General features: G+C 39.2%; 1 protein-coding gene and 1 pseudogene across 1 annotated transcript in view; one reads left to right on the forward strand and one right to left on the reverse strand.

Annotated features, from left to right (window-relative positions):
- Nucleotides 1-7,804, forward strand: part of MAPK1 (mitogen-activated protein kinase 1) — a 43,770-nt gene extending 35,966 nt beyond the window's left edge. The window contains exons 8-9 of the mRNA XM_044275554.1: nucleotides 1,741-1,868; nucleotides 4,435-7,804. Coding sequence (XP_044131489.1) covers nucleotides 1,741-1,851 — 111 coding nt within the window. The 3' untranslated portion in view covers nucleotides 1,852-1,868; nucleotides 4,435-7,804. The remainder of the gene's footprint in view (nucleotides 1-1,740; nucleotides 1,869-4,434) is intronic.
- A 10,789-nt stretch (nucleotides 7,805-18,593) lies between these two features.
- On the reverse strand, nucleotides 18,594-18,693 carry LOC122925229 (annotated as a pseudogene).
- Between the last annotated feature and the right edge of the window lie 285 nt (nucleotides 18,694-18,978).

The raw sequence follows: 18,978 nt of genomic DNA on the forward strand, positions 1-18,978 counted from the left end.
ATTTATCAGAGATATTGCTTGCTGTTCCAGCATTTGTCCGCTTAGTAAAATTACTCAGACTTGCCATCCACATCAATTTTAAACTTTTTTTTGGAAAGAAGTGAATGTAGACACAGTATATTGCCTCACATTAATTGGTGTTTGATAATGTCTTTATTGCTTGTCTTGCTTTTAGGGATGTCTTTCAGGTCCTTTTACATGGGCAGATTTCCTACAACAATCAACCATACAACTTATTGATTGCACTCCCTTTAAGCTCCATTCACATGGAGCAATCATTGTGCATGCAAAGTATATGGGTGAAAACTATTACGACTGTTCGTACCCGTTTAGTTTGCATTTGTTGGCAGCACATCGGCTATTTAAATGGCAAGATGTGCTGCTGACCCGCATCAGTTTCATGCCTGCCTAAAAGGTGCAATCAGCAGACAAGAAGCACTTGTCTTTTTTGGCTGATCAGTGGGATGATTGGCCTGTGTAAAAGGGCCTTAAGGGATAGGCCACCAATGTCTGATAGGTGCGGGCCCAACCTCTGGGATGGGTGGCCACCCTCTCTACATTTCTCTGAAAGAGCTGAAAATAGCTAAGCAGCGTGCTTGCGCTCTCATACTATTCTAGAAATAGGTGCAGGTCCCACCTCTGTCATTTGTGGCATATTCTAACGATATGTCACCAATTTTCAAGCTGAGACAACCCCTTTTAAGGATTAATGGTCTGCCTCACACCATCTCACTATAGCGTTTCTGAGCTAGTCAGCAGGGACATTGATAATACTATACTGTGAGGAGGTGGTTCTGTATCACAACTAGATTCTTAAGCATCAAGGTTTTTATTTGTGAAACTCTGAGATGCCTCAAGGTTTTTATTTGTGAAACTCTGAGATGCCTGCATCTTATCAGCCACTAATGCTCTTTTTCAATTTACTTAATTGTATTTTAATTTATTCTTAAACTTTGGCTTCCCGTTGAATTAGTTATTAGTTTGTTTGACTTGAAGGATTCATTCTTCTAGCATGAAACAGATTTCTGAGCTAGCAACAAACTTTCAAGGCCTTCTTACCATGCAAATGAAGGCATGGGAGGCTAACGTAATGACCCCATTTCTGCTGGATGTTCCCTCCCCACCAGGCTTTTATTGTTATGACATATTCCCTAGGTCAGTGGGTTATATTTGGGTTGCCCCAGATGAGGTTTTGGTGAAAGTACTGGAATAGCTGGGCACATACTACTTCCCACACAAATTTTTTGAAAATTATGCTGATCCTAAGAACTCTTTCAAATAATTTGATTATCTTGGGCTTCTTCACCATTCTTTATTTTTTGTATAGGGACATCCTTATGTCTTGACACCTTTTATCGATAACAGAAAACATAATATACATTCAGCTAATTGAAGATTCTTTTTAGATCATTTTTTTCATGTTAAATATGTTTTAGAATTTTGGTTATTTATTTTTTATTTTTTTCCATGTTAAAAAAATAATTAAATACTAAAAATGTGCAGTTTTCTCACTGGCCACAAGGCCTATTATGTTCAAACATCCTGTTCTGTACAGCTAACTTTTCAGTAGCCATCGCATTATCACAGGCAGAGCTAGACTAACATAACACATATGTATAATCGCAATATATAGCACAGCTTATATACCCACTCCAGACCTCTGCTCAGGTCACAGAACATGTGGAAATGTAAAAGAAAATCAAAAATTCTAAAAAAAAACGTTTTATCTCCTCTGCTTAGCCTGTCGCAGAAGCACCCTTTAAGTTTGAGATGGAGTTAGATGATTTGCCCAAGGAGACACTGAAGGAGTTAATTTTTGAAGAAACTGCTAGATTCCAGCCTGGGTACTGACTGTAATATGACCACAGGTAAGCAGCTATTAGTTTAATCATGGTTATTGTATGCTTTAATGTAAAAGATGTCTGTATGTTAGATGGAGTAAAGAATCCTTAGGTGCTATGCCTGTAGTAACAGTAGAACATATCTTTCCTATCCTCCCCTCAGATCCCAGAATTCCCATGTCTCCCCTACGACCAGTCACAAATTGATTCGGTTTCTATATAGTTATTTAACTTTTATTTGTTGTTTTTTTATTTTTGACTGCCACCTTTTGGTTAAAGAAAAATTTCAGTGCATTTTTGACCAAAATCTGCATGTTCTTTGGAATTCCAAAATTTGCCAACCTCGCTTCTCCCCCCCCCCCCCAAAAATTATTTTTTTTATAAAAAGGCATTTAAAAAGTAGTTTGTACCCCCAAAATGGCATCAGTGATCGCTCATGTTGCAAACAGTAACTAAACTTTTGTATACATTTTTGTGAACCTGTCCCTAATGCCCTAATAACACTTTTTGTAATATAGTCTATTAATGTTTTTTGTATTTGTATTACGCTTCTCCCTCCCTAAACGGTACGTTTTGCTGTGCGCTTAAAATCTACTTCTCTTCGGAGGTTTACTAAATGTTGGCATAGCACATGGGTACCCTGTAACCATGTGCTATGCCAGGATTAGCTGAGCGGAGCGGTCTCCTGCTTCACTAAGCTAAGAACTGACATACAGGACTCGTAGCTTCACGGTGCAGGCACAGGCAGGAGCCACTCCACTCTGCTAATCCTGCCGGACGCTCAGCACCTTGCCTGTTCGTCCCTCCAGCTTCCCTTTCCTCCTCCACCCAGGCTGAAGTCAGAGCTGCTAGTACAATACAAGAAGCCCTCACTTCAACCTGCTCTAATTCAGACTAGAGCTAAGTACGTGGACTTGTTGGGGTTGTCCAGCCTCTCCTGCCCAATCAGGCATCAGTTGTGGAGAGACAGCATTGTATGGCAAGCAAGTATCATTGCCAAGTCTCAAGCAGGCAGAGCACAGTTCTCTTGTGTACAGTGTGCAGTACCCTGTGAATAGACCATGGAAAGAAATGGCCCTCCTGTTGCTTACCCTTTAAAATGGTAGTGGGTAGCATTTATATTAATCATTTACCGTTCGGGTGAATCATCCGGCTCTGCTTTGTGAATATAGTGTTTATTTTTTATATTTATTTTTTCAACCAACTGTTGAGTCTTGTTCTTTGGCACCAATAGAAACAAAATATGCACAAATGTGAAATTCAGTGACAGTGTGATCCATGTGTGGGTAGATTCCTCATCGTATTTGGCAGTAGCATTTTGTCCCATATTTCTTTCTACCTTTCTGAGCATAAACATGGTTTTTATATAAAGCATGCACTTATGTGTTTTTTGTGTAAATCGCACACTGGAGAGCTAAAGTTTTCACAAGTGTGCATGATGTGTGACTTTTGCTAGTTACAGTCTACTATTTTGGTTACTAGCTCCTTGAATGGGTTGTACAACCTTTTTACCTATCCTTGTGGCAGGCCATCACTATCTGAACCACGTGTGGCAGACACCCCTGACCACCTCCACCCCTTGCCATTCAGCTATCCTGCATTGGAACTACCACAGCTCTTTTGTGCAGTGGATGGACCTGGTTACTGCATTGCTGCTTATATTCACTTCAGTGGGAGCAGCACTGCATTCACCAGCAATGTCCCCTGCACAACAGTTGAAGCTGTGGTAGTTCCAATGCCAGAGCTACTGTGGAAAAGCTGATCAGTAGGGGGGTGGCGTTTTATCTTTATACTCCTACAAACCAGCAGTAAAAATGCATTGGGAGAACTCTTCTGAGTCCTCCATTATGTGCATGAGCAGAGGAGTCCTCTCAATGCATGTTTCTTCTGGTTTGTAGGTGCACAGCATCAGAATGCAAGTGAGTATGAAGATAAAAATGACATAATTGTCTAGTCATTGACACTATACTGTGATTCAAGGGGTGTTTTAGAGCTGATGGATTCCCTTTTAAGGCCTCCTATCTACATTAGGCCGAATGCACACGGCCATGGTATCCCGGCCTGCCATCCTGCTGACAGGAGCGCACGGTGTCACTGGTTGCTTTGACTCTGTGCTCTCCTGGCATCCTGCTGACAGCAGGAGCGCACAGTCACTGGTTGCTATGACTCCGTGCGCTCCCTGCTGCCGCCGCTGCACTACAGTAATACACTGGTATGATCTATACGAGTGTGTTACTGTAGTGCAGCGGCGGCATGAAGCGCACAGCGTCATAGCTGTCAGCAGGATGCCAGGCCGGGATACCAAGGACCGCCGCTCACGTCTGTGTGCATTTGGCCTTAAGCTATGGGCAGATTTAGTTTCTTTTTGGTGAGACCTGCTGTCAATGGGGCAGAAAAGGATTGGATGCCTTGAATGTTTAACGCCCAATTCTTTTGTTCTCCAGGGAGATGAGCCACTTTCAGGTGTATGGCTTAGTTTAGGATACTGCAAGGTTATAGAAGTTTAATGCTTCTCAGACACTATGACATTACTGTTTTCTAATAAACTTGTTTAATCTTTTTTTTTATTTTTTTATTTTTTTATTTTTTTAAGGGAAAGGCTGTGAAGGACTTCGCACTCCGACATCTGTGTTCTTGACAGTTCTTCCTCCTTGGCCGTGTCCTGTGACCCATCTCAGCTTGTCCAGTCTAACTCCTTTGAGCCATTAAGGAGGGCGGTTTCTGGTAGTTGTGGCTTTTCTGCTTATGATGAATTATTTCAGTCTGGAGAAGTATTCTTGACACTCCTTTTGTAAAGCCCAGTTGCAGTACGGTGCCGCAGCAAGTTTGCTGAAACCTTAACTAACTGCTTGTATATTATAATAATTATTTTTTTTTTTTTTTACATTAATTTCTCTCCCTCCTGTTAAGTGGACAAATTTTGTGTACTTATTTTCATGGGCTTTACATATTGTGTCTAATCCCACGTTACTGATGACTGTGGTAACTGGCATTATTTTTGTTTTGTCATTTTTATTTTTTCACCCCTTTTTTTTTTTTTTTTTTTTTTTTAACCCCTTGGAAAATTATTACTCTGGGCACTTTAGGTGTTTTGAAAGTCCCATTTACTTACACATATCATTTTAAACAGTTTGCAAAACCTTTAAAAACCCATTGGAAGTTACTGTAGCTTCCATTTTTCTCTAGCACTTTGAACTGAATTAACAATTTTAACCGTTGAGGTACCTTTAAAATTGAATACATTTACACACACACAGCTTACTTTGTATATCACATTCAACTTCTAACAATGAAAAGCTGCTCCAATATACTATAAATATATATAATACCTGAATATAAATATCTAAATTGGTGATTATGTGCTATGCACTGGCTTATCATGTATGATTGATTGTGTTTTGAGGAAGATGAATTTACACAGTGGAGACACAGTCCCCACCTGAAACACTCGAAACATTACCTTTCCGTTTCGAGACTTGACGCAAAGCTTGGTATTTTTCCAATGAAGCAGCATGCTAATGCTCTTTTGAATGGTGCCGTGCTCATTGACTGTTGAGGCACTTGCATTAGTCCTCCCTCCTTTATTTGAATACACACGACTTGAGCAGTAGACTGCATCATGATGTGCTGATGGGTGTATGCGATCGCTGATGGCAATTTGAATTCTGCAGGCTTACAGCTAGATTACCGCACCAAGTCCTGGCGGTTTAAGCCACTTTCTTTCCCAGCCTCCCAATGAGCAGCAAATCAAGCAAGAACTAAACTCTTTTACACTGTAACCATTACTTCCTCTCTTTTCTGGTATTTGTTCCTGGAGTTGTATTCCGTGGAGTTGACTAGATGTTATGTCGCTGTGCAGTGCCTCCTCCTCTCTCCTCTCTCCTCACTGCTCTGTGGTGAACGACTTGCCTTGTTTAAAATGACCGTGCCCTCGCATGACTGTTAAGCTTTTCTGTGCAGAGATTGTCTAAGTGCCACATGCATATGACTGGTTGAAACAAAATCTCTTACCTCTGAATCATGTACATGAATTGTTATCCTGTGACCTTCATAAAAATCAAATGGCTTTTAACTTTTTTCTTTTTTTTTCTTTTTTTTTTCCCTCTCGAGCAAAATTCGAGTGACTTGTCTGAACTGCCTAGGAAATGAGCAAAAATTGCACTTGTATTTGAAAATAAATTGGGAAAAGACTCTTCATTTTATATATTTCTTTAATTTTTTTAATTATTTTTTTTTTGCTTAGTTGGTTAATTTCTGTGATGTCTGTTTTGTAAAGATTTCACGTTAACTTGGTGAATGGGTTTACCTGCATATCTCTCATACTACTTGTTAGATAAGATGCTATGTTTTATTAAAACGTTGTGCACAATATGTCTATGTATACATTTCTAAGGTAGTCTGCTGTATTTTGAAGGTGGTGAAAAGTTATGCTTGACATGTAGTTGCTTTACCGTACAAGAAAAAAAGGGATGGCCTTGTTGTAATGTTGGACAAGCAGAACTGGTAGCTCCTCATTCTTTTAGTATTTGAGGGAACCATTAGCCACACTTCACTGCAGGTATTAACCAGGAATTCCTTTTTTTATATTTTATTTAACTAGTTTGCGGCTGTCAATGTTCCTGAATCATGGCTACTATTTATAAGAATGCTTTATAAAACTGTACTGGTTATCAGTTCGAGATCCAGAGTCTTTAAACATTTCTTCCGCATAACCCCACCTCCCGAGTAACCCCCGATTATGACGAGAAATGCTTTAAGAATCCTATTTTTAAAACAAAATTAATTTTTGCATAAAGCGCATTAAACAGGGAAAGAAATGTACTATGCACTAGCAACTTTTCCCTTTTTATGAGTGTAATGCATGAGTCATTCAGTTATGCATATTGCATCAGGGAAAGTAGAAGCCATATTTAAATCTTAAAAGGCATGTCGAAAAATTTCTTAAGTATATGAAAAAAAATTACATGTGAATTAATCATGCTGTTGATATCGCCTTTAATTGTTTCAAAGTCTTCAGTTTGTTTCCTAAATACACAGGAATGTTCTTTCAACGTTTCTTTAAATTGGTTTTGGCAAACATATTCCATTCCAGTTTTTATTATTGCATAACTCATATAAATGGCCAAAAAATGCTTGCTGCTTCCCCTTTAGAGGTTTCACTACAAATGCACTTCACCCACTGCCTTCAGATCTGCTCTTGTTCCCATAAACATCCTGCAATAACCACACACCAGTGTTAGTTTTCTTTTTTCCTGTACTTGCACCCTAGCTATTCTCCCCCCCCCCGCCCCCCTTTCTTGCACAAAGGGCATTTGCTAAAAAAAATTTAACTAAAATGCAACCGATCTTTAAAACAGATTTTTTTTATTTCCCCCCCCCCCCCCCTCCTTCCCCATCTCATTGCCTTTTGTGTTGTCCATACACGAACACTCTTAACAGATTACTAAAAGAGCTTTGTACTTGCTTTGTACTGTTGGTGCCTTTTTAGTCTTGTATTCAAAATGTGTGTAGCTGATTTAAGTAGGTTGTAAAGTTAGAGGATTCACTGCTCAGATCATGAATCCTTTTGGTTTGGATAAAAGCATTTGAAAAGTTAATCTGGTCTGTGAGCAGTGAATAAAATAAGATGAAATATTTTATAACAAATTCCTGTATGTTCCTTTAAAATGTAATGTAACAGCTGAACATGTATTTTATTGTGAAAGGTATGTAACCTGGTTAATCAATTAAGAAACAATTGTAAAAGATTTATAATTTTTTTTTTTTTTTTTTTTTGTTAATTCTATTGATGTATTTAACTTTTTTTTTTTTTTTTCTCAATTTGGATGGATGTTCTATATTTCTGGCTTAAAAATTGTGTAAAAAAGTGAAAAAAAAAAAAAAAAAAAGATAAAAAGAAAATATCTTGTAAGCCTCCACAAATGCAGATAAAATCATTAAAATTGTACTCCTGTATTACCAAACAGTTCTACTATCTTCTACCTTTTTGTATTCTTATGTAATAACTTTACTGCTTCTGTTGTGGTCTACAACAGTCCCTATCTCTTTGTATGTTGAGCTACATTTAACTTTGAGTAGTGGTCCAGAACCACTTTGACAAAAAAAAAAAATTGTAAGGTTAGACTAGTGTTATGCCATGCAACTGATGAAATGTTTAAACTAATTTATTGGGGAATTTTATCTTATCACATAACATAGCTGCAATACTCTCTCAAATTTATTCAGGTTACATGCAGGGTATACAAATACCTACCCAGACTAATACGGCATATTTTAAAGTCTTATTGAAACCTGATGAAGACCCAACCTCTGTAGCATCATATTGTCCGATTTCACTAATCAATATAGATCTCAAAATAAAATAACATCTAAAATACTTGCGGATAGACAAGTGGGTTTCGTCCAGGGGAGGGCAGCAGTCACTAACATTCAAAGGTCCTAGCAATCCTTGACAAAGTCAAGATGAGGCCTACGTTGCATCCATCCCCGGCTATCATTATCAATGCTGAAAAGGCTTTCAACAACGTAGACTGGGGATGGATGGGAAAGTGTTTGACGCAATGGGATTTACAGGCCCATTCCGGCAATACCTTAAAACTCCTGGTTTCATATCTAGCCCCATACACATGAACAAAGGCAACAGGCAGGGGTGCCCCCTTTCCAGGCTCATATTCAATTTGGCAATAGAACCTTTATCTCGCAAATTGGAAAAAGACAATAGAATTGAGGGTATCAAAATAGGCAACTTTGAGCTCTAACACACACTATTCGCGGATGACCTACTGGTGTTTTTGGAACACCCACACAGATGTGAAACATTTCAGCTCTTAACAGAATTTGGCAACCTGTCAGGGTTCAAAATAAACGCAAATAAATCTGAGCTCTTGTATCTGGGTAGTGGGGCTCCATCACAAACCAAGCAATCCTTGGTATCACTTCAGATTGCCCCCAGGTCTATAAAATACTTAGGTATTCACATAGGAAAGAAACCTGAATTTGTGTATGTTAAATTACCTGCTGTTGGTTAAATAAATTCTAATAGATATAGAAATCGAAATAGATAATAAAAATGATGTGCATATCAAACCTCCTATATCCCATGCAAACCATTCCTGGCCTCCTGAAACTTTCTGACGTTCATACCTTGGAAACCGTATTCAGGTCTTTTCTGTGGGCTGGGAAAAAGCCTAGAATATCACTGCCTAAGTTGCAATTGCCCATAAATATGGGAGGTTTAACATTTCCGGACATAAGAAGTTACAACCTGGCCAGCCTTATGAGGCATTGCACGGACTGGATATTTGGCACCAACTTCTATACAAATATCAAACTGGAGACACATCTGGTACACCCATGGAAGATGTGTGCACTGTTACACACCAAATTTGGAGTAATTCCTCTTTACTAAGACATAGTCTGATGGTTAAGGACACTGTGGCTGCCTAGAAGGCGACACCCAAGATATTCAACCTGCCTTTCACACTCTCAAAACATATGGTTATATAGGGCCAGGCCACCTGGAATTTTCACCTGGTCTGGAATCGAAGCATTTTAGACAGTGGAGAAACATAGGTATAAAATGTGTGAAGGACATGTGGAATGCGCAAGATAGATGATATTACTCTTTCACAGAGTACAGGGGAAAATACCAGTTGGGATCCGCCCAACACCTATTGGCATATCTCCAGGTAAAGGGGGTCCTCAAATGTAGAGTGTTAAATCTTACCAAAGAATTCACCTCTAATGGTGTTGGTTTTCTGATAGGTCAGGGAGTGAGGAAGAAATCACTATCAGAACTTTATCAGGGAATCAGAGACAAAAAAAACAAAAAAAGGTTGCAGAAAAACTATTCTTTCAATGGCGAAAAGAATTTCTATCCATGGACAGTAGAAAAGTGATTCTGCAAGGTTGGGACAAGATAAGGAAAACAGTCCCCAACGAAATATGGAGGGAAACTCACTTTAGGATGATACACAAAGTTATATATGGGTTTCAATTTGTGACACACACAAAATACCAAAATAGGTTAAATGAATGTCCCAAATGTCACCTGAGGGGCTCTGATTTATGCCATGGTGTATGGTCCTGCCCAGAAACAAAGAAATTCTGGACGACAATCAGACGCCAAATTAAACAGCACCTCAAGGTATCAATACCTTTGACTCCCGAGTTCATTTTGTTTCACGTAGCTCCAGAAGGAAATAAGATATCCCTGCTGGTACATATTTCTATATTAGCGGACAAAAGTTGTCTCTTTAGGGATTGACTTCAACCCCGAACCCCCACAGTGACGGGTGTTTTCTGTCATATTAAGACATGTTTTTATATGGAAAGAATAGAGGCTGAACAATATAAGGGAAAACACATTAGAAAATTTTTCAGAAGGTGGGAAGCTTTTGTTAACACAGTATTTACAGACATAGAATTTAAGGAATTGATGAAATCCTTTATAAATTCGAATGGTACTTAAAAAGAAAAGTGGCCAATAACTTGGGGAGGCTACAGGCGGACTAAAAGAAGGTATAGGAGGGGTACCGAGCGGAGAGAGCACCAAAGGGAAGGGGGGTGGGGTTTAGAGGGATTATATGTTGAATGTTCAATCACTTTATGGAAAATGACATATGTAAAGATCTAACCTGATGTAATGGATTTTAAAAAGTGCTCAAATTCCAATAAAGATTATATATTTAAAAAAAAATTATCTGTTGCAACCTCTGGCACTCTAGGTGTTGTGAAACTACAACTCCCAGCATGCATACTTGCTCTGCTCTTATAAGAACTATCATAGAAATGAATGACGCATGCTGGGAATTGTAGTTTCACAACAGCTTGAGTGCTGAACGTTACTGACCTGTGATCTTTTGTTGAAATTATGCTTAACATATTTTTTTTATATTTTTAATTTTCCATGACCCTATATTTAAACAAAGCCACAAATTCCTGCAGTTTTCGCACTCTCCTTTAAGCCTAATAGATGCCACTTCTTGACCTGTACAGATCATTTTACTGCAATTATCTGCTTTCCTGTACACGTGATATCATTACAGGTAGAATTAGAATGACAGATAAGACAGGATCCACCATTCACAATAGGTGAGGTCAGAGCTTATCTTAGTCTTCCCTTGTGCAATGACCTCTGCACAGAGCATGCCTAGAAAATTTCCAATAGAAGACATGAGGTGTCTATGGCCTATGGGGTTGCAGTAAAGCAATTCTCTTAATACTTTTTAAATGCTGTTAAGAACAGGTCAGGAACGATTGCCGCCCCCATGATCGTGTTCAGGAAATGGAATAAATCTGCAATCAGAAAATTTTAAGCTTAGAAAAAAAAAAGGATATGTATGCTGACAAAACATTTCAGGTGACACATTTCTTTTTGATATATCTTTTTAAAGGGAACCTGTTACCTCCCAAAATCATCCCAAGCCTCCAGCAGTACCTGCGTGTAGCCAGCAGTGTGTTTCTGATGATGCCCTTCTTCCTGAAGTCAGATTCAGCAAAAGTACTGAAAACGTTTGTTTTTCCCTCTGCCCGGCGCGCTTCTCCACGCATGCTTGAAGTCAAGGAGGCAGCGGCCTCCCTGCTTCAAGTCATTGTAACCACGCCCCCTTCGCTGTGACTGACAGCGCTTATGCAGAGAGTTTGACAGCTGGCTGTTCGGCTGGCTTTGACAGTCACAGGGAAGGGAGCGTGGTTATCGTGACTTGAAGCAAGGAGGCCGCTGCCTGCTTGACTTAAAGCATGCGTGGAGAAGCGTGTCGGGCAGGGGATAAAACAAAGTTTTCAGTACTTTTGCTGAATCTGACTTCAGGAAGTAAGGCATCATCAGAAACGGGCTGCTCGCTACACGCAGGTACTGCTGGTGGCTTGGGAGGTGACAGGTTCCCTTTAAAGAGGTCTTTTTTAAATTTTATAAATGAATCGAAGAAGCAAATATATAAGAATCTTTTTAGTATATCTTATAATAAAGAAAAACCTTCTTTCTCCACCTGTAGGCTTCCTTTTCTCAGACTCCTGCCAGCACTAATTATTCACTGTTTACAATGGGTTACAGAACACTGATAAATCGCGTCAAAGTTGAAGCCCGGAGTAGTCCAAGAGGTGGGAAGCTGCTGCTGATAGTGGACAGAGGCATATAGACATAGCTGCAGCATCTAGTAGGTTTTATATATCGCGCCAATATTGGGATTACAGCTACACCATTCAGTGTGTGCTGCCGATATTGAAGAGGGATTTCCTTTTCTGTATAATGTGTGTGGTAGACATCACAGTAGATAGTCTCCACCCAATTGGTAGCTGAGATCTGGGAAACGGACAATTTGAGATGGACACTGCTGAGGGAAAAAACTGGTGTTAATGTGTGAAACAAGTCCTATAATGGCCAGTAATTATTCCTCATGTATACATGCAACAGTTTATTCTGAAAGTAATCTGACAATGGTGTGTTTCTACAGATCAGAATTTTTGGTTTTGCCTTTTATTTATGTTTGGATGCTCAACAAAGATGGCAAACTTAATCTGCTCATACTTCATTTATACTTTTATTTCTGAATAAAGTTGGATGATGTAGTCTGTGCAAGACGAGCATTATAGAACACAGTTTAGGAGCTTGTTACAAAATCTTTTATGGGATTTTTTTCTGCAACAATTCTGCCTGTAAATATGATTCATAATCTTCTAATCTCGAATAACCCCTTTAATACCCATCCCTTCCCTGAACCCGTCACCACTTTTGTACCTTGGCTGTCTAGTATTACATCTCATCCAAATCCATGTGAAATTGAGTTTTATAGTTTGCATCAAAAAATGTGAATATTTAATCCAAATGTGTGACATCCAGAAAATGATATAATAATTCTATAAAGAGGTGTTAAGCATTTTAGTAGAAAGCAATAAACTTTGGATCATCTATTTTAATTACAAGTGTCCATATAGTCCAATAAAAAAATTACCAGACCGCATATGAAATGCAATTACTCTTTATTATATATTACATAAAATAGATAATTACATAGAAACAAGTGCAGGAAAGGCTGCATCCTCAGGAGGACAACACCAGGGCAATGGTTCAATTACAATGTCTATTTAAGAAGTACAGATGAAAGTTAAAAAAAATTGAATATTGTGCAAAGTTCATTTTATTTCAGTAATGCAACTTAAAAGGTGAAACTAATATGAGATAGGCTCATTACATGCAAAGCGAGATATTTCAAGCCTTCATTTGTTATAATTTGGATGATTATGGCTTACAGCTTATGAAACCCCAAAGTCACAATTTTGAGGTACCCTTTGCTCAGGGGGTATGGACTAATTAGTTGACTAGAGTGTGACACTTTGAGCCTAGAATATTGAACCTTTTCACAAAATTCACATTTTAAGCTGCATCAATGCAATTCCTTTTAATTTTCATTACTGAAATAAATTAACTTTTGCACAATATTCAAATTTTTCGAGTTTTACCTGTAGTACTAAAGTGCAATAAAGACCTCAAACACATAATGTGGCAGAACCCCATTACCCATGTTGTGCTGCCTCCGGGAAGGCGCCAGCACCGACGTGCGTTTCGGTGGACATTCGTCTGGGGGGGTGGCGTTATCACAGAGGGGCACACATTAAATATCCCAGTTGGCCAATCATGATGTCCCAAGAAGCTAATCCCAAAATTACCAACGCCTGTATACGAGCACATTGCGTGCTAAGTCTTGCTGACATCTCCTATCAAATAGTATGTCACGTGACAATAAGTCACATGACCGCAATGCGGACACGTGATGACCACAGCAACACCGGGATACCATGATCGTGAAGTGCCGGTGACAACTATAAAACAGTGCATGCGTGGGCCCAACACATCGCCATGGAAACCCCAAATGCATTTGCTATGCAGTGCACGGTATATGTATAACCAAGGAAAACGTGTAAGTACTTAGGAAAACCGAAAGAAGAAAAAGGAAGGGGGTAATCGAAGGAAAGCATAAATAAACACGACCTCACACACAATAAATAGAGGCGAAAGGAAGGTGAAGAAATTACAAATAATGAAAACACATGATTATTACAATATAATTATGATGAGTGCATGATCAGTGATGTATGTTCCAAAAATAAACCAAGTGGTTATAAATAAATATAAAACAATGTGTAAAAGTGAATATAAATTATGAATAGTGCATGATTCCCAAACCTTACAATATTATACCATGTCATACCTAAAAACATGATTAATCACATATTATAAAAAGATGGATAATAAAAAAATAGATATAGTGATGAAATAAAGTATTAAAACCGTGCCACACTGAAAATAGGACAACACATCGTCCGAACCAAAAAAACACATTTAGTGATAAGAAATAGTATAATAAATAATACCTATAATAAATAACCCATAATAAATATAATGGCATTCAATAATCTCAAACCATATGGTCATAACAAACCAATTACATCCCCAAAAAGAAGCACCTATACATAGATCCCATACATAGTAAACCAAACCATGATTAAATCTATGCTTTCATGTAGCCATAAAAATAATAAGTTATATAACACAATATAATCATAAAAAGCTACATGAACCATAGAATGACAAATGTCCTTTTTTCATACAAGTAATCGAAAACACTTATAGCCTCTCACAACCATACCGGGACATGCACCACTGTGACACAAGATCATAAACAATAATATCAATACATATGATAAAATATTAAAAACAACAATAAATTAAAACCAAGGAGTATGCAGATCCGGGGAACACCTACAAGAAGGACGAAAAGCGAGCAGATTCATTAAGGCCATTTGGATGTAATGTATTTAACATCCAGATCCACTTGCACCGAAGTTGAGCAAGTCTTCTGGAGGTATCGCCACCTCGCATTTTTTCCGGTATGCAGGCAATGGCCGTACCTTCAGACCCTTTGGATCACAACTGTGGTGGAGTTTGAAGTGCCTGGCGACTGGTTTCAATTTAGACTCTTCTTGCTCCCTGACACTAGTCTTCAATTCTCTAGTTGTAAGACCCACATATATTTTCGAACATGGACAGTTTGCATAGTATACGACTGCAGTACTTGAGCACGTCAAGCGATGAGTGATCCAAAAAGTTTTCTCACCAGTGATATTGGTGCAGCCCTCACCATGTTGGTGCAGGCTATGCACCTTCCACATGGTACAAAACCCCACTAAGGTCTACAGATCCCAGGAAAGACTGGAGGAACCTGTCTCACATTAAGGCTCTTCACCAAATGGTCCTTTAAATTTTTTTACCTTCTTGCTACCAGTGAGGGACCGGAGGCAACATACTTCACAACCACTGGATTCATAAGTAGAATCAGCCAAAAATTTTCCAGGCAGGCTTTAATCTCATGCCATGTTGAATGATAATTTGTGATGAATCTTACTTTATTGTTCTCCAATCTTTCTTTCTGGGAATACAGCAGACCAAAACGGGTGCACAACCTTGCCCTTTTATAGGCCGTTTTAATGAATCGTTGACTGTATCCTCTGCTGAGCAAAACAATATCTCAATTCTTCTGCTCGTTCTTCAAACAATTCATCAGTGGAACATATTCTTGCGCACTCATAGAAACTGGCCAACCGGGATCGATCTGATCATCTGAGGAGGGTGAGATGTAAGTAGGAGTTTACAGCAGTTGATTTCCTAAAGACGGTCATAATTGAACCATCCATTCCTCTCTGGAGTTGTACATCCAGGAAATCAATGACTTCTTTATCACATTTATATGCAAGTTTGATGTTTTTATTATTGTCATTCAAAATTGCAAAAAACGTATATTACTGAAAATAATCACCTTGCCAGATCAAAAACACATCGATGTACCGTGCCCCAAAAAATGGCGTGGTCCATCAATGTGTGTTGATCTGACAAGAATAGGTCCTCCTCCCACAGCCCCAGGAACAAATTGGCCTAAGAGGGCGCACAAGGTGCCCCCATCGCTGTCCCTCAGAGCTGCAGGTAGAAGGACCCATCAAAAATAAAAATAATTGTGTCAACACAAATTCAAGTAAGTCAATCAAAAATCTCCTTTTGCCATCCTGGACGTTTTCACTCTCCGGAAAATGCTTGACAGCCTGGATCCTATCCTGATGCTGGTGTACAGTGACTCCACGTCACATGTCACCATATCTTCCTCCAGATGGATTCCGTCGATTTTCTGGAATCCAAATAACGCCCCACCCGCTCTGTTAGATTGCCATTCCCAGATATGATGGGCCTACCTGGAGGTCCTTGGGCGTTTTTATGAATTTTCGGCAGAATGTACAGGGTTGATATAGTAGGCTCTTTCACCATCAGGGCATCGTGTAGAGATTTGGAAATGATGCCTTCGTCCACAGCTTTTCCTAGAATGTTTTGAAAACCAGCTTCAAAACAGGACAGAGGGTTATGTCAATTTGTTTTAGTAGTCCTTGTCCCTCAATTGTCTATAGGCCTCTTTCTCATACATAGAGTGGGGCCATACCACGATGTTGCCCCCTTTATCCGAGGGTTTAAAAACAACATTTGGTAACTTTAAAAGTTTCTTCAAGCTAGAATGCTGTGCTTTGGACAAATTGTCCCTCAACACAGTAGTATAAATGGTAGCAAACTCCTTAGTGACCAGTTTAACTAATAGATCAATTGGGGACATAACGAAAGTGGAGAAAATTTATTGGACTTACAGCTAATAGATGGAGATATCTCTAAATCCCTAGCTTGTTCACCTTCCTCAAGTAGTTCCTCCAGGGTACGTACTGCCTCCTTGATAACAAAGTGCTCTAGATCTTCCTCCTTATAGTGCCATTTAAAAAAAAAAGTTAAGAACAAGCAAACATGTGCAGGTCCTTTATTGCTAAAAATTGATCAAAAGAGGCACAAGGAGAAAAAGTTAGACCTTTTTAAAGCACTGATATTTCCAGAGAGGACAACACATGATTTGAAAGGTTAATTACCTTCAGATTGTAATGTTGTGTGTCCCCATTTTTCGCAAGAAAGTTTTGTCTCTTCACTCCGAATGTGATGACATCGATCCTCCTATGTGATGACATCTCATCGTTCTACTTGCAGACTCCAAATGATCAGACATTTAAGATACGGAAAGGAAGATGTACGATTATGGAATGTGACAATTTCATTCCTTGCGGAACGATTTTCCTTCCACCCCTATTTATACACCCTTCCAGATTGGAAATCATTGGAGTCACGGATTAATTTTTTTGCATTGATATCCTGAATTTCTTTTTCCCGCTTCTCAAAGTTTTTATTGCGTGTAAAATCTAAGGCCTCCAATGATTGCTGATTACATTCCCGTTTAAGGGTTAATTGAATCCTCTCTATTTCTTCATCCAAAGTACTCAGGGTGGTAATATTGTACTCAATTAAAAGACCCATAAGCTTGTAAGATGCATCACTACATATCTCTTACCATTTGATAAAAAATGTTTCATCCGTAATATCAAGCGAAGGAAAAATTTGTATCCTTAAACCCTTCTGAATCAACTTTTTTTCTAAATACCTTCCCAGAAATGCCTTGTTCCACCATGTCATATGAAGTAAGTTATTTAGAATAGCTTGCATCTCTCTGGTGTTACCCGGATCTGCGACTCCACCTGCATCGGTTTCTTTAAAAATAGTATCCAATGAAGAAATTGAACCATTGCCCTGGGGTTTTTTCCCTGAGGATGCCGCCTTTCCTGCACTTGTTTCTATGTAACGATCTCTTTTATGTAATATATAATAATGATTAATTGTATTTAATATGTGGTCTTGTCATTTTTTATTGGATTATATATATTTTTTTTACCATAGGCATATATGTTATTATTATTATTGAGCACACACTCTTATTGTATATTGATTGGCTCACAATTTTTGGAAGTTTCCATATAGCAAACATTTCCATACATAGATTTAAAATGTGGTAGCTGCTGGTGGTGTTAAATTACCAGCCATGAAGTGAGCCACATTTCTTCTGATGTCCGTAGACACCTTGAACTAGCATGGTAGATTGCTTCTACTTTGTTTCCCCAATTAGACATTTTTGAAAGCTCAGGGTACGTACTTTAAACACCTGTGCATCAAAATCGTGCAAGCATGTCACACAAAAATGTTCATTAGGTCACAGGCCATCGCAGGGCCACCATAGAAGGAGGGCCTCCCATTACCTTATCTCAGTCTCTCCAGTCCAGAAGGCTCCTGCAAGGGACCAGGACTAGGGCCATCCCACAGTCAAAGCTGGAGAAGTGCCAGTCTTGCTCTGTTGTTCACCAGGCTTCCAACCTAGGTGTTGGCCAAGAGCCAAAGGTCTAGATCTGGCTGCTCCCCGGAGGGAGAGGCCAAGGGGGTTGAGGAACCAATATGGCAACCAACCACAGAAAGGGGTAACCCATAAGGGTGCCGCAACATGAAGATCCTAGTGACAAACAAATGTGTAAAGTGAACACAAAGTGAAACAAAAAATAAATGGTAAATGTCTGCTGATTACAGCCCAGACAGTTGGCCACAATTATAAAAATGTGTCCTCCTTAAACCAGGCCAGAAGGCCGAGCAAAGAGTAGAGGTGAGTTCACTCAAAATGCGTGAAAGTAAAGTGCGTGCAAATGTACCATCACTCAGTGGGCTCTAACATCCAGTGAGTTCAGGTACCCCAGGGTCACTTCTGCACCTCAGGCTTTCAAGCACATCTCATTCCTTGGCTTCCATCTGGCGGTCCCTTGGTCACCTATCATATGGCTCTAATGGCCAAAGGCATTTGTGTGTCGTTCTCTATTACATCCTGGCGGCTATGTACCACCGGGACCTGATAAGAACAGATACTACACTTGATCTTAGCCAAAAGGCAGATACAGGTGTCGTAATAGCCACCTAAACTTCTACCTCCTGTCCCTATGGCAAAGGTTTCATACCATACTTGGTCACTTAAAGGGACATTTTCAACAGAAAATGTACTGTTAAACCAGGCACAATGCTTTGAAGTGCTATCTCTGCAAAATTTTATAATAGCTTTCACTTAGCGATCCATTGCTTTATTCTGGTTGCAGTTCTCATGCAAATGAACAGTTAAGTATGCAGAGGGTGGACCCAAGCACGCCTTGTACCCTTGCTCCTTCTGCCAGCCTCTCCCTCTCCTTCGCTAAC

Source organism: Bufo gargarizans, chromosome 1, assembly GCF_014858855.1.
Source record: "Bufo gargarizans isolate SCDJY-AF-19 chromosome 1, ASM1485885v1, whole genome shotgun sequence".
Classification (NCBI taxonomy): domain Eukaryota; kingdom Metazoa; phylum Chordata; class Amphibia; order Anura; family Bufonidae; genus Bufo; species Bufo gargarizans.